Source organism: Hemibagrus wyckioides, linkage group LG13 (genome assembly GCF_019097595.1).
Source record: "Hemibagrus wyckioides isolate EC202008001 linkage group LG13, SWU_Hwy_1.0, whole genome shotgun sequence".
Classification (NCBI taxonomy): Eukaryota; Metazoa; Chordata; class Actinopteri; order Siluriformes; family Bagridae; genus Hemibagrus; species Hemibagrus wyckioides.
Genome location: NC_080722.1, coordinates 15,640,450 through 15,663,407, shown reverse-complemented (window position 1 = coordinate 15,663,407; position 22,958 = coordinate 15,640,450). Strand labels below are relative to the sequence as shown.

The following is a 22,958-nucleotide window of genomic DNA, read 5'->3' as shown; positions in this document are numbered from 1 at the left end:
ATTCGTTCAGTGACTCCGTAAATATCATTACGCCGCGCCTTTTTAGATATTAAGATAAATTATTATTTCAAGTGAAAAGTTTGGGTATTATGATTTATTCACATTGGCATTTCCAATTCACAAGAGAATTTATGGTACAATAATGTAAAGATGAATAATTCTACTATGACGTGAGTAAACACAAAACAAAAGTTTGTCTTGGGGCTAAACATTTTCCAAACTCACTTCCGCCCCTTTTTCTGATCGATAACAGTGAATCAGCATATTCTCGTACGGTTCAGTTCGTTCAACGACAATTACTAGTCGTTATTGTTCACAAACTAGTTCTTTCAGCTCAACTCAAGACTAAAAACTATAGCGACCTGCTCCTTCACAGCCCACACCCTACTGCAGTCGGGAACAAGCTGCCGAATCACTCCTGTGTTTTCCACTGGAGAAATATGATTCAGTACAGAAGTGAATGAGAATGATTCGTTCACTTAAAAGATTCGTTTGAAATCAGTGAATCGTTCAGTAACGCAACACCCCGAGTCAGGAAGCCCGGAGCTGCGGCGCCACACGGATCAGGTAACAGGTATTATTTATAGAAGTTTATTTTTCTAATTCTGTCAACAAACAAAATAATTCACTGCTAATCGTAGTAACACTTTTTTTGGGGGGGAGATTTGACTCTTTGTTATTTTGGGCTTTGGCTACTACGTGCCAAAGTCATGTTTAAATACTCTGAAAGTTAACTAAAATCCTAATAGGCTTATTTAAAATAGTCTATTTTAAGATGACGAGTAATTAATAAAGTGTTCAGGACAGCTTTTTTTGCTTGAATTATTTGTTTCTTATTGAGTTTCCGTGTCATGATAAGCGAAAGTGAAACTTCAAGTCTTTAAGCTTATCTGATTTTTGTTTACTAAAATCACATTTTATATACATGGTAAATAGATGTAATGTATGCCTCGTGACAGGTCATTCAGTTTCACCTCCATCCTGAAAATGACCGAGAGCTTAGAGGAGCACGGGGTGAAAGTGGACCTGGAGTCCTCCACATACTCTCAGGTTGTGTTTATTGATGTGCCTCCGTCCTATCCACTCAACACCGATGTGATCTGCTGTTACAAGGTGACAGGAGGCCTGATCCCCAACTCCAAAGACTGGATAGGCATCTACAAGGTGGAAATAAGTTTGTAGTTTCTTCATGCCTTTAAAAGAAAGATTTGTTTATGTTCTCAGTCTGAGCTATATATTAAACTTTCATTAGGGGTGCAAAAGACAGAAAAATGATACTTAAATGAATGTATAGGTAATGTGTTAAGAAATTACTTAATTAAAAGGAAGCCAAAACCTATTCAATTATTAAAAAGTAAATGTTTTTAGCTGAAATGTATTGTACATCGATCAGGCATAACACTAGGACCACCTGCCTAATATTGTGTTAGTCCCCCTTTTGCTTCCAAAACAGCCCTGACCCATCGAGGCATGGACTCCACTAGATCCCTGAAGGTGTGCTGTGGTATCTGGTACCAAGATGTTAGCAGAAGATCCTTCAAGTCCTGTAAGTTGCGAAGTGGATCCCCCATGGGCCCTCCTCGCCAACTTACAAGACTTAAAGGATACTTTTGACAGATATTGTCCACTGCAGACTCGGAACACCCCACAAGAGCTGCAGGTTTGGATATGTTCTGATCCAGTTGTCTAGCCATCACAATTTGGCCCTTTGTCAACCTTGCACAAATCCTTATGCTTGCCCATTTTTCGTGCTTCTAACACATCAACTTTGAGGACTAAATGTTTGCTTGCTGCCTAATATATCCCACCCACTAACAGCTGCCATGATGAGGAGATAATCAGTGTTATTCATGTCACCTCTCAGTGCTCATAATGTTATGCCTGATCAGTGTAATGTCATGTTTTCCTGTAAAACCAAAATTTTAATACTTATTTATAACTCCTGGAAGCATCTTTGCTGTTTCAGCTGAACACATTATTCATGCTCTGTTAGTTTGTTGAGTGACAGACGATGCATGACTAAAACACTTTTATTTACTTATGACATAAACATGTAAATAACCAATATTTAGCATTAGATAGGATTTGACCTCCTGCCTAGTGTAATGTGGCATTAGCAATGAAAATAGGTTTAGTTATTTATTCAACGCTTTGCTTTCTACAGCATTTTGAAAGTTACTGAGGAAGGACCAGGGCTGTCATTCTCAAGTTCCACACATCTTGGGGCTTATTCATGTTCAGACAAATACGGATAGTTATAGCATTGTGTAACATAAGACAGACACTGCAGATCAATTGATAAGATGAGCTTGATTGCATGCTATAAACTGAAATGTAAATAAAACTTTGGGGAGTCTATTTGATAGATCAGTCACTGGCCAGATAAGAGCAGAAGGCCTAAATCAAAAAGTAAGGATTAGAAAGCATGTTCAAATAAATAAATGAACAATGTAGTACAAATAACGTAAAATAATACTAATGTATTTTAACAAAAGCTACAATTATTTATTTTCCACCCCTGTTTGTAGGATTGCAGTGTTGTTAGACAACATAATGGCTAATATTAACATTGTCTACACTATCTGTGTCTAGGTTGGCTGGGAGTCAGCAGTGAAATATTACTGTTATGAATGGACGAAGCCTTGTTCAGACTATGAAGGATTTGAACAGCAAATTGTCTTTAAGAGTAAGTGGGCAGAGGTTTCATATTGAGATTTAACTGTGATAAGCGTAAATACAAGCAGTCATCCTTTGACCTTTAGACCTGTTCAAGGATCTAAACACTTTGTAGCATTTCAAGTATTTCAGCAACAGCCCAGTAACCTGCTATCAGCTATACTCTTAGTACTTTTATTGGCAGGGGGGGGGCACAACAAAATAGTACATAATTACGTAAGCATGTGGAAGTCTAATAAGTTATTTTTAGAACACTCAGATGCTTTGGCTATTGTGATCAATAATGTGTTTTGTTTCAGAATCCTACCTCCCTACAGATGATGGTGAGTTTTATCAGTTCTGCTACGTGGACAGCAATTCTCAGGTACGAGGAGCGAGCACACCATTCTCCTTCCAGAACCCAGCAGAAATAAGTGTAGACTGCAGCCTTTTAGTGATCTCAACACAGGTACATAAGTTACACCTACCTTCTTTATTGAGTGCTCTGTGTACTGTATTTATAAATTTATGTACATGTAGATAATGTTAATTTCCTCGAGGTGTTAAATCAATCATTAAGAATAGTGTATTATTGTGGGTACAGGAGCAAGTGGAACAGACGGAGAAGGAAAAAGAGGTCTTGCTGACTCAGATAGAAGAGTTAAAAGAAGGGAAATCTATTTTAAAAAATGAGCTGGATGAAAGACTGCAAGAGATCCACCGTCTCAGGGTTGGTTTTACACTCGCTGTCCATACCAATGTCGCAACTGAACCCAAAGCTTCCACTAAAAGTTTCATATTCTTTAGATGTACATTGACAAGATGAAGTCTTGCAGTAGAAGTGAAACGTTCTCACTGAAAGAGCAACCTGAAAGTCCGCAGCAGGATACCTTAGAACAGCCCTTTCTCTCTGACTCTGTGGCAGAAAACAAACCAGAACACGAGGTGCCAGCAAATAGATTTTATACACATCACAAATATCGATTTTAAATCGATAATCTTTCAAGAGCATGCCATCTTCTTTTGCAGTCGCTGACCTCTATTCATGAGAAGTATGAGAGAGCATGCAGGAAGATTACCATCCTGAAGCAGGAGAAAGCCGAGCTACAACAACAGCTCAAGGACAAGGATACAGTGATTTCAGAGTGAGTCTTGGCATCATGTAAAGACCATGAACTGTTACATTATTTTTAAAAGCTCTTTTAGAAAGTATTTTTTTTGCTCCATATCATTGTAGGCTGAGACCCATGGCCAAAAAGACAGAACAGGACTATAGCAGATTACAAGATCAGTTTCAACTTCAACAGGTTTGAACAAGTAAAGTGTACTCAACAGAAATACTGATACAGAAGACACACTAACATAGCACTATTTCCTGTTGCTTGCTTTTACGTGCTCTTATGATGTAGGTTGATATGCAAAATACCCTAAAGGACAATGAAAGGTTGAATGCTGAAATTGAGGGATTAAAATGCGACCTGGAGAGATTGAAGGAAGAGAACAAGGCCATAAATGCAACTGTGCCCAAGCAAGAACCTCCTGAGGAGGACAAAAGTGACATAAAGGTTTTGAAAAAATCAATGTTTTTAAAATGATCTAATCAGTGTATTGATTATTACTTCAGATATTTACAAAAAAAATCTCAGCTTATAAGGAACCTGTAAAATTCTCTTTCATGTAGATGCAGATGCTGACTCTGACCAATGAGCTCAGAGAAGTCCGAGGGGCACTGCGCAAAGAGGTCCAGAACAGCGCAGAGGCCAACAAACGTGCAGAAAAAGCCGAGCTAGAGTTGAAAGAACTTAAGGTGCAGCTTGAGAAAAAGACTGGGGCTGAGGAAAGTCAGATTGAGGTGTGTTTTAATATTGCTTTAGTATCAGTGGCTCAATGTAGGTGTTACAGTGTACAGGCCAGTTATGTTCTGAACATATACCTTTACTTGAACTCTGTATTGTCATTTCAGATGGAAATTGCAGAAGCTTGTAGGAGAAGCAGTGAACAGGCTAGCATGGCAGAGGCAGCACGATTAGAAAATATAAAGCTGTTGGAGGAAAACAAGGTGATTTCCTGTTTGGTTACATCAAAAAAACCAGTACTCTCTGTATTTGTGTGCACAGTGTGAGTCTGTATTGACAGTTTTTTTTTCACTCTGTTTGCCAGAAACTTAAAGAAGACATCGAAAGGTTACAGAGGATGTATGAGTTCTCCTCAGGAGCAAATGTGAGCAACAATCAGCAGCAACAAAACCCTCTCAGTCCAGTACCTGCATCTCCCATCAACACCCAGGAGCAACCACAGTTAGACACCCATCTCTATGAGGACATCACTGGAACTCTTGGTGGGTTCTTACTTTTAAAAAAAATCAAATCTAGACATGCTGACAAAATATTATTCATCTCAATTAGATAAGATATATTGTAAATAAGATGTATTTCCTCTTTTATTTTTTAGATCTTGCTAATGCAGAAAACAAGGTAGTGAACATATACCCAAGCACATACTACATTTTACAAACTTTCAGATTATTTCTTAATCATAAAATAAAATGTCCTAACTCTGCTTTATAAACAGGTGATGGTGTGCCGTCATTGCCGTGAGAGCTTTCCTGATATCACTGAACATGAACTGGTGACACATGAGCTGTCTCACAAAGTCTGTCCTTTCTGCACACTCATATGTGATAACTGTGAACAGCAGGAGTTTGAAGACCACGTCTACAGCCATGGGGAGTAGACAATGTGTCCATACTTGGAAACAGTTCTTTCTACTTAAAATTGACTGTAATATTTATCTTTTGACTTCTCATTTCTCTATAAGCTATATGAATAAAAATACAGAAATTACTCTTAGAAAAGAGGCTTTCTCCCAGGTTCTTGGATAGTTTGGGGCAGGGTTTTTTGCTAGTGGACTGAAAGAGTGATAATGGATGTACTTGATGTGATTGTTGCACACAGAGTTTGCACTGCATTTAAATATAAACTGAATAAATCCAGAGCGTTTTTATTTGCCATATTTGTGCCATACCATGATCTTGGATTATACTATGTAACAAATTTTTACTTTTTTCTTAAATAAGTGTTATTTCCCCATTCTTTGTAACTCAAATAAAGAGGAAAAAAAGCATCTTAGCCATGAAAGTTTGGGTTTGAACCCTGGGCAATGGGATTCTCAAATTCTCATATTTCTCTAAACATGTGAAAAAGAGCTAAATTATACTTTCCAAAAAACCTCTTGAACTGCAATGAAACTGTACTATAACTACCTTTAAAAATGAGGTAGAACTCTCTGGAATGTTTCTGGTAGCCACCCATTTTTCTAGAATCATCCAGAAATTTGAGGAAGTTCTTGGGGGGAAAAAAACAAGATATTTGGAGAAAATCAAGGTCTCTTTTTCTGGAATATTCTAGAACTTTGTGGCATGTTTTTAGAGCAATTCAGATTTTTCAAGAACTTTCTAGATTATGTAGAATGTTCTGGATAGAATATAGGCTATTTAAAAAAAAAAAAAAAAAAAAATCATTTTCCATCAAGAGTAATTGGAAAATGTCATTCACTACCCAGGAACAAAAATTGGGTTTCACAGCATTAAACTCAAACCAACTCAAAAATTTACCAATTGTTGCTTTACAAATACAGGTTTACTGATCTACATTATTTAACCTGTGATGGTCCCTTCAGCCACTCACTTACATAAATATATAACACATTGACATTTCTAAAATTAAACCATTATCATTAACCATTACAATCAATGTACAAACAAATAAGTTTTATTTGGTTCTCTTTTAAGTCGGAAGACAGAGTTTGGAGCCAAAAATTTACATTTAGTGTTCACACAAAATAATATAAATCTATACAGGGTTTCAGACCCAGAACAATATTGTTACCGAGGGGAAACAGTATTCCTACACCCTTGGGTAAGGGTTCTACTTAAAACCTCTTCTAGGCAAACACTGTTGTTGGGTTCTATACAGAACCTTAAATGTTAAATGCAGCCTAGAACCATTTAGTGTTCTAGATTTTACCTGTAGCTGTGGAAAATCTCCGCTTAAATCTGTGATTTTAGAGTGACTGTAATAATTTGACTGTGTTTCAGTCTTTTCCAATTCATCATAGACCTGTGACAAATGAAAATACTGAAATTGTTCAGAAAATAGATATCAGTTGCCTAGAGTCTCTAATATCACAATTAACTACAGATTTGTAAAATCTATGAAGATTGCATGGACAAAAATGTCTCGGAACATCTTTAGCAAATCAACTGAGTTCATAATTTCAGTAATTTCATAAAGGAGGGACTTTTAAACAAAAAGATATTCCACAGTGAAACCAAAAAGCAGAAATCAAAGAATGTTCCCAGAAAATCCCAGCTGCAGAATTAGGACCTGGCTAGAGATCATGATTTTAAAAACTCATCAAGCAATAGTGCAGGAAATATTAGCATGTTATTCATTTTAATTCAATAAGGTTCACTTGCAGAACTTTCATTAAGTTATTTAAGTTTCCTACAGTACTATTATGAATTAAATAACCTGTCTTGGAGCATGGACACAGTGTAAATAGTGAGACAAAGTTACCTACTGCTAAGACATGAGTGCTACTTGTCTGGAGGTATGTAGTGAGGTTAAGAGTGTATTTGTCTGGGGATATGCTTGAGGCCTGGAATAAAAAAAAAAATTACTGTATTACAGAAAATAAATGTTTTTATTAGGCTAACTATATTTTCACATGCATGTATGAAAGAAATATTAGTTCAGTTCTTCAAATGACAGTATTCGACTTGGTTAAAAGCTTTACGTCCACCGAAAGCAAGACATTTTTCTTGTCATGGCGTCATCTGATTTGCTTCCTCGGGTGTGACGTCACGAGAAGAAAGTTCTGAGAAGAGAGCTGGGAGCCAGTATTGGGGTTCTCCTGCAGCCTGAGTATCTAACCACGCCAGTCCTTCTTTCAGCAGGTGGTCCTGAAAACAAACCAAAAAAAACACAGAGTGTACCTTCAGGATGTGCCTCTCTTCTCTCACCCAAATAAAAACAGAATATCTGTTCTCGGGATACTTACAAGTACATGGCAAGCCCGTTCTTTCTCCCACTTCAAGCTGTCCTTGATCTCGCTTACTGTTACATAACCCTTTTTCTGCAAAAATAGTATTTTTTTTGTGTAAATCAGCAAATATGAGCACAATTTTGTATTGTAAATTATTGTTTTCAACACTGATTACCTCAGCCAGCTGCAGAACGACAGTGTGATCCATATTGAGCTCAGCTGGAACTGACTGGACTAAATAAGAGCCTCCAACAGGAATCATCCCAAAGCCATTTCCCATTGCCTTAAGCTTTTTGATGGCTCGTACTAGGTCATCTCTGGTGATAACAAGGAGTTAGCACAGTTGAAATTTGTAAGGAAATAAAAAACAAAAACTATTAAATACCATTCTCTATTCTCTAAATTTAAACTACATGTCAAGCAAAATGCAATTCGTATATAGTGTATTTTAGAAAATAACCAGCAGTTTGTTTAATCCCTTGTTACTGGATATAAACTCTGGTGGGCGACTCCAATCTTGGAGTCCAAAGTTGGGCCATTTTAACTCTTTAGTTAAATCCAAGGTCTTATAGAAGTGAAATCACAGATCTGTTACAGATGGCCATGTTGCATGACGAAGCAAAGCAAAATTACTCACTGACTCACGTCTTGAGCAAACTTCCCTCTTCCCTTTAATACACGCTGATGGAGTTCATCCAATGTAATCAGTCCTTTGAAAAGACAAACTCATGTTACTTAACACTTGCATTCTTTGTCGATTTCTCATTAAAGAACAATAAAAAAAAAAAAATCCTAATGGACGCTTCTTTCAGGAGAATACGAATCAAATAGATCCAGGTTTAACTCACCGCCATTTCTGTGCTTTAGAGCTAAACAGACTTCGATGATCTGTACACCAAGCTCATAATAGAAATCTCCGACTCCAAGCATCTCAGACCAAAACCCTTTACCAGCTGTTTTGCATGACGAAAAACAAGGACAGAAAGATTCAGCACATTGAACTGCGAGATATACTTTACCTCTTGTTTGTTACAGCATTGAGAAAATAATTTGTATAACTCACATGCCAGTGGATCCACTCCTATTGTAGCACACATTTCTTGAAACTGCACCCTGAACTGGGAACTTTTTCGGATCTCTTGCTTGTGTTTGCTGGCGAACTCTTCCAAATGTGTTTTGAAGGTTTCTAACTGTTTAGACATCTAGACAGGAGAAAGAAAGATCACATAATGGGATTCCAAATATAGCATACTGACACATATTTGTTATATTTGTTATATCCTCACCTGTGCAATCTGATCTTCAGCCAAGACTGTACCTCTCTCTTTGTACTTGGCCTAAAATAAAATTAAATACCAAAATACATAAATGCCAAATGATTTAGTTTCATCATGTAAACACCAAGAGACCACAAATCGCTTAAATCAGTCCTATATCTCACTTCTGCAAGTTTCTTCTTGGCGATAGCTCCTGCTCCAACTCCTCTTCTGTGCATCTTGTGGATTTTTATGGACCTATTATTTACAGATCGCTGTTTATTTCTCTTTTAATGTCAAAATATCTGAATAAACAGACTCAGCCTGCAGGTGTGTCCTTCTCTTAGCTAGCTAGTTGGAATTAGAAGTAGGACCCATGTACTTTCTCCTTAAATAGAGCTTTACCGGATCATCTTCAGGTATCTTACTCTACGTTTTTATGTTATGTTTATATTCTGTTAATTACTCCTTTAAGGAAGTAGACGAAAAAGGAAGAAGAATTACTCTTCTTCTCAGACTAAACCCGGAAACCAAACAACCACCATCTTCCTACCGCCACCTACTGGCTTTCTGTGTCACGATTCTTCTCTCTGAAAAGTTTCTTTATTTTGTACTTATTATCAGGCATAACATTATGACCACCTGCTTAATATTGTGTTGGTCCCCCTTCTGCTGCCAAAACAGCCCTGGCCCGTCATGCACCTATACCTTTCTATAAGAAGCAACATTCACTTCTTCAGCAATTTTCAGCAACAGTAGCTCGTCTGTTGGATCGGATCACACGGGCCAGTCTTCACTCACCATGTACATCAGTGAGCCTTATCCGGCCATGACCCTGTCGCCGGTTCACCACTGTTTCTTCCTTGGACCACTTTTGATAGATACTGTCCACTGCAGACCGGGAACACCCCACAAAAGCTGCAGTTTTGGAGATGCTCTGATCCAGTCGTCTAGCCATCACAACTTGGTCCTTGTCAAACTTGCTCAAATCCTTACGCTTGCCCATTTTTCCTGCTTCTAACACAACAACTTTGAGGACAAAATGTTCACTTGCTGCCTAATATATCCCACCTACTAACAGGTGCCATGAGGAGATATTCAGTGTTAATCACTTCACCTCTCACTGCTCATAATGTTACGGTGTATCTTAGTGGTTGAATACTCCAATCTAATTAGTCAGAATATTTTTGTTTGTTTTGCTCTGTCAAAAAATACAGTTCCCAAAGAAGCCACAGCTGGACAGAGAGTTGCACGATGATTAGATTTATTTGGCTTTTCATCTAAACAGCTCATTACTAACATATCAACAGTCACATCAATAGTAACATGTTAACAATACAAGTATTTGGTAGGTTTGATTCCAAAATATGTTTTAATTGGAATTGTAAAAACCATACATTAATGCATGATTCAGTTAGTAATGTTTAAAGACGTAACGAGGAATTTGTTTGATTGAATTTGAACTGGATTCAGTCTGCTTTCCACTGGAAGGTCAGCATCATGTCCTACTGAACACTAACGACTCCTGTTAAATAGAACAGACAAGGTTTACTTTAATGTATTGAATTAAAAAATGTTGGTAATTATCACCAAAAAATTGGTGCTAATATTATTTGTACTTACTCTTTTGACAGAAGAAACTTAATCGGATCCATCAACTTTGCTCTGAAGCCACATAGCCAATTTCTTGCTTAGAAGATCTTTGGGGAAATTTAATTCTGAATCCTCAGCCATCACACTTGGCCTTTAAAAACGACAGTAAATTATGTCATAATTTAATATTTCAATCACTTCTAGAGTAATGCTATGACAAACCTATAGCATGATAAAAATCCCCACACATACTTGCTCCTTTTCTCTCTCTGATTCAGCAGATAGTTTACAAAGTTCTTCTGCACCAAGGAGTCCATTATTTTGCTGATATCACTTGCAAGAGTAGATTCAGCATAGCGACGCACCAAGAGTTGTTCATCATGTACTGAACTATTTGTGACATAAATAAACAAAGTCATTGTTTGTAAAGATCAATGTGATATTCTATCAGGAATAATTTATCTAAAAAAATTCCCCAAAAAACACGATTGTCTTTGTCTTGCCTGTCATCAACTGATCGTGCGCCGATTGCCAGCATACCACCCAAGCACAGGAAAACCAGTGCAAACAGCTCTGTCTTCATCTTTATCTAAGACTGACATTCATATCAACATTAGGCGGTTACATATGAAGACAAATAGTGCCATATTTGTAATTCAAGATTATTTTAGAAAAATCAAATGGTGTTTGCAATATTTGTGCTGAAGGAAGATATGTTAAGGCCTACCTTAAGGAGCTCTGGAGCTGTAGCAATGATGGAGTAAAATAGTTGTGTGCTTCACAATGAACTGCAGTCGCCTTTTATATATTCTACATGCTCTAATCTCTGGAAAAATAATTTAGTTCCACATCATTAAAGCAATTAATTATGTGAGAAGTATGAAAGTGTAAATATTGCTAAGCTTTTTTCTCTCATCTTTACTCTGTTTGCTGATTATATACACATAAAAAGCTGAACTGTTAATGGAAGTCTATATACTTTGTGTTGAACATTTCCGTTTAGTTCAACATTTTTAAAGGCGAAATGGTCATTAAACTGTTCACATGACGTAAAAATTGAACATATTTGGTTAATGACTGAAGATAATACATTTTTCCAGTCAAACTAGCAAATAGACAATGGGCCTCATTTATAGCTGTGAACATGAATAGATTTTGCACCGCATTTCTACTAGTATTTATATTTTAAAAAATGTGGTATTGATGATGATCTCTTTAATTTTGAAAAGGTTCATATCCTACTAGTGTGAATATGTATAAGAAAACTTACTAATATTACACTCAGCTTGACTTTACATCATAGAATTTGTTTAGCTGGATTGCAGCACTTTTATTTTACCGTTAAGTTTAATTGCTTATCTAATATCTTTTATATTATGTTTACAGCATTTAGCACTCTTAACACTCTTATTCAAAGTGACTTAAAAAAGTGGTTTGGGGTCTCTATCAAAATCAAATCCTCATGCTAGTTCACTACATCAGGGACAAATTGAGTTTTATTTATTTTATTTACCTTTTTTTAAAAAGTCAATAAAAAAATCAAGACAAATAAAAACAAATTAATCACGTAAGGCAAAAGAAATATGTTTTATGGAGGATGGGCTAGTCTGTCTTTACATAGCTGTAAGGTGTAAAATAAATTTTTACTATTTGCTATTTTTGCTATTTTTGCTACCTTTGCTATTCCAAAAGGAAGATTTAAATAATATTGTGCTTATGAGGAAAAGGATGTTTAAAGAACAGTGTGTTTTTATGAAGATTGAAATCTGGCTCATAAATTAGTTATGTTTGCCAGAGCATCTTTATTTTAATGGTGTGCAATTCTTCAGTTCCAACACTTCATCCAAAACACATAAAACAATTTAAACAATTACAGTTACCCGGTGTGATATGCTTGGTGTTTCTGATCTCCTGCATACAGTGTATGCATATTTTTTCCTCCAACATTGTCATGTTACACCATTTTTTCCAGATTTTTCCTTTTTTGCAATTAAAAAACCCCCCCGAACAGTCTTATCTTTCATCAGTTAGTAGTCGTTTTATGTTTCCTGCCCTTTGTGAGCTTGACCTTTAGAGGAGTTTTGTGGGTGTCACAAAATGCAAATGAGCTGTGTCTGGAATGTGCTTTGACCTTACAGGTGCCGAACATATGCATGCAAGTAAAATAGACAATGAGCGTTTCCAAAACTCCTGCAAATGTGGTATCTAACAGTACAGTTTTGCTTATGCAAAAATGAAATGACAATGTAACGCCTAGTCAAAAACACCTTACAGCACTAAAAATCAAATACATTGTGTAGTCAGATAATGTTATAAAAGATGACTGAATATCACTGAAGTCGTGTAAGTCCTGGCTTACTGCTGGGTCAATGGGCAAAGTTGCAGGAGGTCAATGTTGGCCACATGCAGGATATAGGTAAGCTAATTAACTGATTGACCCAACATTGGCCCAGTGATCAAAATGACGATGGGCAAAATAATGCTGGGTCCATGGTTTGCCATCTCAAGCAAAAGTAGGCTACAGTAAAGCCATGACAGTTGGTGATTTCAACAGCTTATAGGTTGCTTTGTGTGTGATTGTTAGCTGTACCCACACTTTCAGCAGTTCGCTCGTATTTTTATGGACTGTTCAAAATCAAAATCTCCCAAGATCTTATATATATATATATATATATATATATATATATATACTAAGACCTGAAACGTGTTGGACTGTGCTATATATATATATAGCACAGTCCAACACGTTTCAGGTCTTAGTCTCTGCATATCTCATGTAGGACTTTACAGAGTTTGTGTATAATTAGAATGATATAGTCCAGTCAACACCAAGTATGTACATTCTAACACTTTATTTAGTGCTGTCCCTAAATATGAGACATTATAAAACTTAACAAAGGCAGTATTTTTAATCTGTCACACGTCGCTAGCAGCCGGACCGGACCGGCCATTTGCAGCAAACAAGCTGTTAAACTGTTGTAAACACGCCTCGGCTGTGCGCGTGCGCAGTATATGGTTTTTTAAACCGAACGTATGAACAACATGGTGTTCAGGATCACGCCAGAAAATGGGGGATAGTAGTAAAAGTAAAGTATGCTATCAATTTGAACATTATTTTTCTCCGCTAACGACGAATGCAATTGGAATAAATAGCGACACTTCGGCGCCTGTGTTAAATAGGCGCAATATCAGTGGGTATTGACCCACAACATGTTGGAAGTGATTGTTATTGTTTTCTACTCTTCTCGGTTTGGTAGCTTTTAGCTAGTTAGCAGTTTAGCATCACAGCAGCTAGTTGTCCAGTACTGCGGATCAAAATGGAGGCGAGAGGCAGTTAGAGGAGGGCTGAATCGCTTTTTAAGCTGTCTCGGTTTATTTTGCACCTCGTTTTCCTGTCTGAGAGAGCTATTCCTGCAGTGATTGTTCATGCATGATGGAAAGCTGCTAGCTGCTTAGCAACTCAGCTAATTAGCCAGCTTGCAGGGCTGTGTTCAACAGCATCATGACGGATTTGAAGCGTTGTTTTCTGGGAGGTTTAGGTGTGATATTCCTTATTTGTACTCTGCAACGTGTCATTTTGCTAAGTCTACGGCTGACTGATAGTCAGATAAAGACGTTTTAACTTGTTTCGCGGTTGGAGCTATGGTTTATTCTGTAGCTTGTTTTCGTCATGAATATGCGGACTGAGTCTATCTCAAACGTGGGATTGCGCTCCGAATCGAAGAGTTTTTACTTGTCCAAAGGACACACTATTGGTGTCCCCAGAAATTCGCACACCTTGCTGACAGAAACGCATGACTCTGTTGGTATCACTCTTAAGGACGCGGGGCAGCGTTTTGTTAAATCAAGAAACCTGGCCAAGGATCTGGGTGGGAAAGCTGCTCGGCCTTTATTGCCGGTGGGACAAAACAAAGCTGGTGCTTCTGGGACCAGCTCTGAGAGCACAGACAAACCAGCGTGTCAAACCAAACCAATGGGGGGAGAAGGAACCCCTGTTAAAAGCAAAACTCCACTTGGACAAACCAGTACTACTGAAATTAAAGCAGAATTCGGTTCAATGAATTCCCACAATTCCAGAGATTCTGGTAGTGAGGACAGTACAAAGGGGTTTGAAATGATGGGGGCTCACAGTCTGGCATCTCATGAACACACAGAAGGCAAACGAAACAACATGAGGAAGACCTCCAGTCATCCCAGTTCACAAGCCAACTGTCTTCATCAGCTACTTTTGCTTCAGCTGGACCTGATTGAGCAACAGCAGCAGCAGCTACAGTCTAAGGACAAGGAGATAGATGAGTTAAAGGCGGACAGAGACACGGTATGTGGTGGTTTTTAAATGAAGCCCATCTGTTGTTGATATTGTACCGTAGCACAAGCACGTCATTGTATATAGATACTTGAACACTCTTCATGAACATGACTGGAAACTTGACCCTGGCCTCTGAAAGTTAGAAGACTCTTCTCAGAACCCAGCATGTCAAGTAATTAGCTTATGAAGGAAATATTTCCTTATTAACGTCACTTTTTTATTGGATGCAACTATCTCACACAGCTGCTTGCACGGATTGAGAGGATGGAGCGACGTTTACAGTTGATGAGTAAAGAACCACGTGATAAGCGTCTCTTTCAACCGTTAGAGAGATGGGTCCCAGACACTGATGACTTCTGGGATTCAGATGTAGGAGACAGCCCTCAAACCCCTACACCAAAGACCCCATTTAGTCGAAGCAGCAAAGCACAAAAGAGGTAAAAACAAACAAACGAACCCCACAAAACCCCAAAACGTCTGTGCTTAGTGTGTGACCTGTCATTTTTCACTTTCTTGTGTGCTGTATTTCCTATTCAGGAAATGTGGTTTCTTGGATTCCAAAATACAGAGGCCACAAGGCAAATCTTCTAGGTTAACACCCCAAAAGTCTGACACTGGTGCAGCCTCACCATGTCAGAGGGAGCTGCGAAACAAAGAGACCCCTGAGAAGACGGCACCTGGGAAATCCTCAGGGCTGACAGAAACAACAGCAGATGCAGAAGAGAGCTGCGAAAATGAAGACTTTCCATACATGACAACAACAGAAATGTACCTGTGCTGCTGGCACCAACCTACTGTCTCCCCCATCTGTGAGGCCTCCCCCAAGAAAGAGGATGATGTTGCCAGTAAGTGCTTCAGATGCAGCAATTGTCTTTACGAATCTGTACAAATTGGTGTAATTAAATAGTATGTATTATTTAAACCTTTTGCCCAGTTCCTTCCTGGCGGGAAAACAGCATTGAGCCTTTGAGGGAAGAGGATGCTTTTGATATTTCAGAGGTAAGATAATGTATTACTTTTGTATTTTTCCCCATATTGTGTTGCCATTACAGTTTATACTACTCTTGTCAGCTCCTAATTCCTAAAAACATGCATCACAAGGCAGTATCTGTTATTTGTCAATTAACTACAGACTCTTGAAGATGGGGTGTTTCTGAAACGCCACTCAAAGCTTGAGCTGGATGAGAAGAGAAGGAAAAGGTAAGGGGAGATTTAGAGTATGGATAAATACATGGAAAGATTTATTGATTTATTTACTCATTTATAGGGTCCTGAGTCCTGACTTGCCTTTTTAAACTTTCTCTCTCTCACATCAGATGGGACATTCAAAGGATACGGGAGCAGCGTATGCTTCAACGGCTGCAGCAGCGCATGGAAAAAAGAAAACTAAATATTCAGGAGAGTGAACCAGAGATAGCCTCATTTTACCCTGATGCTGATGATGGTATGCTCTTTGTTTTGGTTTGAAGCCTTCTATCATGCATACTAATAGCACTTCCTCATAAAGCAAGTAGCAAACTGTTTAAACAAATTTTCCCCCTACAGTGGATTCAGTTGTTATAACACCTTTTCTGCCTGTCGTGGCCTTTGGCAGGCCTTTACCCAAGCTAACTCCACAGTAAGTACCTATCAGCATTTGCAGCACTTTGTTCTCACCTTGTTGAGCATTCTTGTTGCCTAAAAATGTAGCATTTGGATGATGCTATTTTTTCCTCTCTTCCCCCCCTACTCCTGTAGGAACTTTGAGCTGCCGTGGCTTGATGACAGAAGTCGCTGCCGCATAGAAAATCAGAAAAAACAAACTCCTCATAGGACCTGTCGGAAATAAGGCAGTCTCGCACAACTTGAGTGCACAAGCTGAATGTTGAATGCTGCAGGATACTTGATCAACTTCATAGATTTGTGTGGGTTTACAGTTAAACTGCAATAAGATGCCATTTGTCAGTGAGAGAATATGGCTGTATTGCAGATCTATTTATATTACTACTCTTTAGGACAAACCCGTCATTAGAATGCCCTGTCATTTCTTTTTAAAACGCATATTGTGTTTAGTCTCGGTTGAGTTCTGTATAAAATAGTTCTGGTCCTGGTCTATTTTTATATAAATGGTATTATAAGGGCATTGCTTCAGTCAATGCTTTCACCTTGTGGATATTGTGCATCTAATGCATACTTTGCATGTAACACCTCAAATGGTCATAATCTGCACACAATGGACTTTTGATTAACACACAGTTCTAAAATGTACACTTCCTATATTCTTGCACCATGAAAAGATAATGGCAAGTGCAAATCAAAACACAGCAGTAAGAATATGACTGTCCTCAAAATCTGAATTAAAAATTTTAGAATTGCATGATTGATTGTCTCTTGACAAATTGTACTGAATTTTTATTCCATTAAAAACTTAAAACATCAAAAAAAAAAAATCTAAGTTAAATCACCAGTGTGTGCTTCTGTCTTGTAGCAAACTTTTTTTTTTGGAGCAGTTCTTATTTGTGGGCTTATACTGAAGATGTCTAGCTCTCTAAAGTAATTTAGCACGCCTTGGACTAAAATGTCATCCATCTGTTTTCTCATCAAATAGCTGGTCAGTCAGCTAACTGAATTTGTCTGAACCTGTAATTTGATGGACATGTGTACCTCAGAAAGAAGGACTTAAACAAAATCAGGAAAAAAAACACCACACCTGCTATAGTAGCTTGATTTGTTTTTTAGATCGGTGTTGAATTTATTTCACCATCACACTTTTTTTTTCTTATAAAAATGTAAGATTTCTCTCAAGCTCCATTTACTTGTAGGTTGTACATAAGCAAAAATGTTATTTTTTTATTATTTAATGTTTGACTGTTGTATGTTCAGTGTAGTTCACTGAAGCAAATTGTTTTGCAAAAAAAAAAGAAAAAAAAAAGCATTAACTTTGTATTTGTCTTTCTTTCAGTATCTGAATTTAGAAAGCAGAAGTTTCTGTAATTGTTTTTTTTTTTTTTTTTTTGCTAATTTCATGAATGTAAATGCTCCTGTAACATTTCAATATATATAGAAGAGTTACCAATCAGCCAACATAGTTTTATACATCTAGCAAGGCAGATTTAAATATGTTTCAGCATAGTGACAGCTGTACTTCCCCATCAGTGCATTATTAGCTGGGTTGCCATAACATTTTCAACCTTTTTTTTATAGTGGAGTGTAACATTCACCTATTAATCTGCTTTCAGTATCTAATCTAAATGTCAGGTTTGATCAGTCTCTGATAAATGTGAAAAATATTTATTAAGAAAGAAAAAACAAGGCAATACATCCCAGTTTCAATTAGATAAATACATTACTAAAGTACACCAATAATCACATTTGTCAACGTTCTTTTATCACCGATTCAGTGTTTAATTCTTTTTAAAGAGAATTAAAGAATGATCATATTGGATATGTAAAACTCAATGGCCCATTACATACATTACTGCATAATATGTGAAACGTTTAGGAAAATGTAGCAAAAGGATTTTTTGATTGTGACCTAGAACCAGAATAAAGGTTAAATATTATAATTAATGTACAAACCACCAGGCTTGCAAGAATTATAGTTATGTGATAGAACCACAATGGTATAACTTTGACAAGGCATATATAAAATAACAGCTTTATTAATATTTGTTTCACTAACTAAAAGAGCCCGATTGTAGACCTTTTTTTTTAATTAAAGTACTAGTGTTTATACCTCTGCTAGTTCCAGCAAGATGCTGGGAACTGTTTAAGGATCAAAATCTTTGTTTTGAGCACTTGTTTGGTAGAATAACATACAGCACATTTACAGTAGAAAAAACAAAAAAACAAATACAAGCATTCACATAAGAATGCCTAAAGCAAAGAAAAAAAAACAGACACTGCTTCCAAATATTGCAGTGTTCGTCTGTCCTCTTATTTAAACTCTGAACACTATAGTAAGCTGATAGAAAACTTTCTGCACATTTCCAGCCTAAAGCCTTCGCCTAGAATCATTTCTCCCTCAGTCTCTTCTGAGGTTATTCAGTCTTTCCTCCAGGTCTGCATCTGCATCTGCCAAAGTTGGCTGTGGCTCAGCTTTCTTCCCAGCAGCAACTGAGAGACTTCCCCCAGTAGATGGCAGGTCTGTGGGAAAACACACAAACATTCAAATTACTGATAACAACAGACATCTGAACATATGCAATAATGATATACGTTAGTGTGAAGTCTACATACTCGAGAGTTCGTCTGAAAGATTCAGACCCAACTCATCCAGCACTTGGGAAACCACAGCATCACTAAAAAGCAAAAGAAAGTGAATGTAAATAATATAGCAATTTAAATGCATGCAGATTCTGTCTAGAAATTCTAAAATACACGATCATACCTTTCCTCTTCATCATCCTCATCCCCCATTGCATCGTCGATTGCATCATTCATCATTTCTTCCTTCATGTCCATGATTTCACTTTGGCGCTCAAACTCCATCATGATCTTCTGAATTTGTGGCAACTTTAACTGTGTAAAGAGCATTTTGGTGATTTTAGTACAATTTTTAAATATCACACTTTACCTCGCAAAGCAGGTTTAACATAGCCTGAGTTCTTGACAAGGATCCTTGACAAAACCTAACATATACAATCACTGGTAAATTGTGAACAACCGTAATTATCCAATATGTGGTAATAACCAAAGAGTTGGTGTCAGACATGGCATAATGACACATAGAAAAATCAATTTTATTGAGGAACACGTGAAAGCAATACCACCAAGTGGAGTGGATTTAACAAACATCACGCCATAAAACCTGGTATAGATACAATATGAAATTCCTCAACTCTGATATAAATCAGATAAAGCAGAGACATGTGTATGTCGTCTAAATAAACTCTCTAAAGTGTGACGTAACCTTTTCACCATTTATGATCATCTATTATACAACTGATTCTTTCAAGTGCCTTTCTCACAGCAGGTTAGCTGTACAACATAAGCTACTAGGTGATGTAATGCAGTAAATTAAAATCAGTGTTGCAAGGCAGGAAATCCAGGGTTAGATCTAAGATATCAAGCTGAGCCTAGATAGCTAGCTACCTAGTAAATCCTGCTTTATAAGACAGGTTTAATGTTGAAATTACACAAAACACATGGACAATATGTAATTTAACATTACATTTTGGTCACATCAGGTTATGAGTGTAATATACATCATATACTATGAAATATAATACATCTAACATTTTGTGTTTTTAATTCAGCTGTATAAAGACCTTTACATGTGTTTGCTATTTAATAAGTATAAACTGAAATTTCAAAATTCTGTGTTACATAGCATATTACACAGTTTGGTATTCCAGCACCAGGGCTCCAATTCTGTGCTGGTTTTTTCCATCCAAGTAGTTTCCAGATATGGAGGATCCAAGTATGGAAATCTAAATATACCCTCTTTAGAAAAGAGAAATCATGAATTTGTATACAAGAGATTTCTAACCTGTCTGTTCATTGTGGCCATGGCTTTGGTCACTCCTTTCATGGCCTGTGCCATGCTGTTGTTTGACTTGAGGGTTTGGATTTTAAGACTGACTGCTTGGATATTGGCTCTCATCATGATGAACTTCTTTACATATCTTCTGGTACGAACCAAGTCCTTAGCCATTATTTTAACCGCATCCTGGAAGAAGCAAAAACAATTATTAATGTACAATATATTGCCAAAAGTTTTGGGACACCCCTCCAAATCACTGAATTCAGGTGTTGTTTTTCAGGGGTTGGGCTTTGCCCCTTAGTTCCAGTGAAAGGAACTCAATGTTTCAGCATACCAAGACATTTTGGACCTTTGCCATCCAACACCAAGTTCCTCCACACCAAATTTGCTCATCCATGTCTTTATGGACCTTGCTTTGTGCACTGGTGTACAGTCATGTTGGAACAGGAAGGGGTCATCCCCAAACTGTTCCCAAAAAGTGGATGAAATTGTCCAAAATGTCTTGGTATGCTGAAGCATTAAGAGTTCCTTTAACTGGAACTATGGGGCCAAGCCCAACCCCTGAATTAAATTTTTTGAAGGGGTGTCCCAAAACATTTGGCAATATAGTGTATATCATGGTTAGAAGTTATGACAGTTTTTAAATGTGATTATATTGATGTAATTACCATCTGTCCCTGTTTTGCCATTTTCTTAATATCAGCAATGATTTTCTTTTCTTGCTGCTCCATCCTCTGCCGTTCTCTGTCTAGCTCTCTCATGGCTCTGTTCAGTGCTCTCTGGTTCTGCCTGAGCATTTCCTCTGGGGTCTTTCTCCGCCCAAATAAGAACTCCATCTAACAATGAAGCAGATATTATATGCATCATTCAGTACTAACAACGAAATAAATGACACTCTCATAATCTTTTTATTTATTTTTTTTAATGAAGGCAAATAACAACTGGTGAGAACACGCCAAAGGTATTCTGGGTAATCACATGAGAACCCAGCCTAAAGAATGACTCAGATTAAATCTTTTTTGTGACGTCATTTTTAAACAAGCCACTCTTGTACATTACAATGCAGTGTACCCGTTTGTGAGTTGGGATAAAAAAAACAACTAAATGTATTTTTTCTCTAAATCAGATTTACAGACCAGGAAGGAATTTCATGATGTGTCTGGCTGGAAGGATGGGGTTTAACTCTAAATCAACATGAACCTTCTCATTTTTATCGACTTATAACGCGACCTTCTCACTGTATAACCCAGAATACCGTATAATTACTTCAACAAATGCTAATTAGCGGATATATACAAAGCCAACTAACTACGATACTTTCTTAATTAACATGACATTCATAATTTACTAATGTTCATTTTGTACAATCATTTTAACCGCCATATAAAAATAACTTATACGTGATATATACTATGAACAAATATCCAGTCTTAGCACTTAGCTCATATAGCTGGCATCATGAATAAAAATAGGACTAGCCAGCAACTTGCTAGCGAACTAGCTAACGCTAAATTGTACATTAACTTGACGTAGAAAATTAGGGATTTCAAAAATACATATATTACTTTAAGGTTTACCTTTATTGGTGCTGTTTTCGGTCGTAATGTCCAGCAGACTAATACTTCACTTGACGACTCAGAGGCCGGTGTCTCTCACTGTCTCTAACAGTGGCAGTAATATTAGCTCGTTTGTTTTCCTTCTTTTACTTCCGCGTCTAGTCGCCCCTCATTACGTCATCGGATATACGTAGTGGGATTTAAAACTCTATTTAAAACTTATTGTTCTAGTAATGTTGTACACCACAAAACAGATGAATACAAAATTTGTTTAATATTTACACACACACACACACACACAAACAGCTTATATATCAAATTCAGTAATAATGTATTGGTTAATTTCTACAATCACACAAAGCAGACAGTCACAATCTGACACAATGAACGTTTTATATACACTATATTGCTAAAAGTTTTGGGACACCCCTCCAAATCATTGAATTGTTTTTCAGGGGTTGGGCTCGGCCCCTTAGTTCCAGTGAAAGGACCTCTTAATGCTTCAGCATTCCAAGATATTTTGGACAATTTCATGCTCCCAACTTTGTGGGAACAGTTTGGAGATGACCCCTTCCTGTTCCAACATGACTGCACACCAGTGTACAAAGCAAGGTCCATAAAGACATGGATGAACGAGTTTGGTGTGGAGGAACTTCAAAGAGTCCTGACCTCAACCTGATAGAACACCTTTGGGATGAATTAGAGTAGAGACTGTGAGCCAGACCTTCTCATCCCACATCAGTGCCTGACCTCACAAATGTGCTTCTAGAGGAATGATCAAAAATTCCCATAAACACACTCCTAAACCTTGTGGAAAGCCTTCCTAGAAGAGTTAAGTGTTATAGCTGTAAAGGGCGGGCCAACTCCATATTAAATTCATGGGCATGTAAACGCAGACGTCCCAATTTTGGAAAGGCTCAGAGTCTCTGCTCTAATTCATCCCGAAGGTGTTCTATCAGGTTGAGGTCAGGACAGTGAAGTTCCTCCACACCAAACTCGCTCATCCATGTCTTTATGGACCTTGCTTTGTGCACTGGTACATAATCATGTTGGAACAGGAAGGGGTCATCCCCAAACTG

General features: G+C 37.5%; 4 protein-coding genes across 5 annotated transcripts; 2 read left to right on the top strand and 2 right to left on the bottom strand.

The window, feature by feature from the left end:
* The first annotated feature begins 414 nt into the window (after positions 1-414).
* Positions 415-5,757, top strand: calcoco2 (calcium binding and coiled-coil domain 2). Of its 2 annotated transcripts, none has more exons than XM_058406991.1 (14): positions 415-567; positions 960-1,164; positions 2,593-2,686; positions 2,976-3,124; positions 3,260-3,385; positions 3,463-3,600; positions 3,685-3,800; positions 3,893-3,962; positions 4,065-4,220; positions 4,337-4,507; positions 4,619-4,714; positions 4,816-4,993; positions 5,107-5,129; positions 5,227-5,757. In XM_058406991.1, exons 2-14 carry the CDS (start codon positions 988-990, stop codon positions 5,386-5,388), a joined length of 1,656 nt encoding a protein of 551 aa, XP_058262974.1. In that variant the 5' UTR covers positions 415-567; positions 960-987; the 3' UTR covers positions 5,389-5,757. The 2 variants fall into 2 exon arrangements, with proteins under 2 accessions (XP_058262974.1, XP_058262973.1); XM_058406990.1 differs by having other exon boundaries at positions 421-574.
* Positions 5,758-6,403: 646 nt separating this feature from the next.
* On the bottom strand, positions 6,404-9,493 carry snf8 (SNF8 subunit of ESCRT-II). The gene is made up of 8 exons (XM_058406993.1): positions 9,143-9,493; positions 8,988-9,038; positions 8,765-8,903; positions 8,550-8,654; positions 8,339-8,411; positions 7,877-8,018; positions 7,717-7,791; positions 6,404-7,618 (listed from the first exon to the last, which is right to left on the bottom strand). The coding sequence occupies exons 1-8, from the start codon at positions 9,194-9,196 to the stop codon at positions 7,481-7,483; spliced, it is 777 nt and encodes a 258-aa protein (XP_058262976.1). The 5' UTR covers positions 9,197-9,493; the 3' UTR covers positions 6,404-7,480.
* Positions 9,494-13,569: 4,076 nt separating this feature from the next.
* On the top strand, positions 13,570-17,869 carry msl1b (MSL complex subunit 1b). Its single transcript, XM_058405969.1, has 8 exons — positions 13,570-14,868; positions 15,103-15,296; positions 15,397-15,704; positions 15,794-15,858; positions 15,992-16,059; positions 16,176-16,303; positions 16,405-16,477; positions 16,597-17,869. Exons 1-8 carry the CDS (start codon positions 14,221-14,223, stop codon positions 16,685-16,687), a joined length of 1,575 nt encoding a protein of 524 aa, XP_058261952.1. The 5' UTR covers positions 13,570-14,220; the 3' UTR covers positions 16,688-17,869.
* A 244-nt stretch (positions 17,870-18,113) lies between these two features.
* Positions 18,114-22,060, bottom strand: chmp2a (charged multivesicular body protein 2A). The gene is made up of 6 exons (XM_058405970.1): positions 21,901-22,060; positions 20,992-21,159; positions 20,330-20,509; positions 19,229-19,359; positions 19,078-19,139; positions 18,114-18,984 (listed from the first exon to the last, which is right to left on the bottom strand). Exons 2-6 carry the CDS (start codon positions 21,157-21,159, stop codon positions 18,863-18,865), a joined length of 663 nt encoding a protein of 220 aa, XP_058261953.1. The 5' UTR covers positions 21,901-22,060; the 3' UTR covers positions 18,114-18,862.
* Positions 22,061-22,958: the final 898 nt, after the last annotated feature.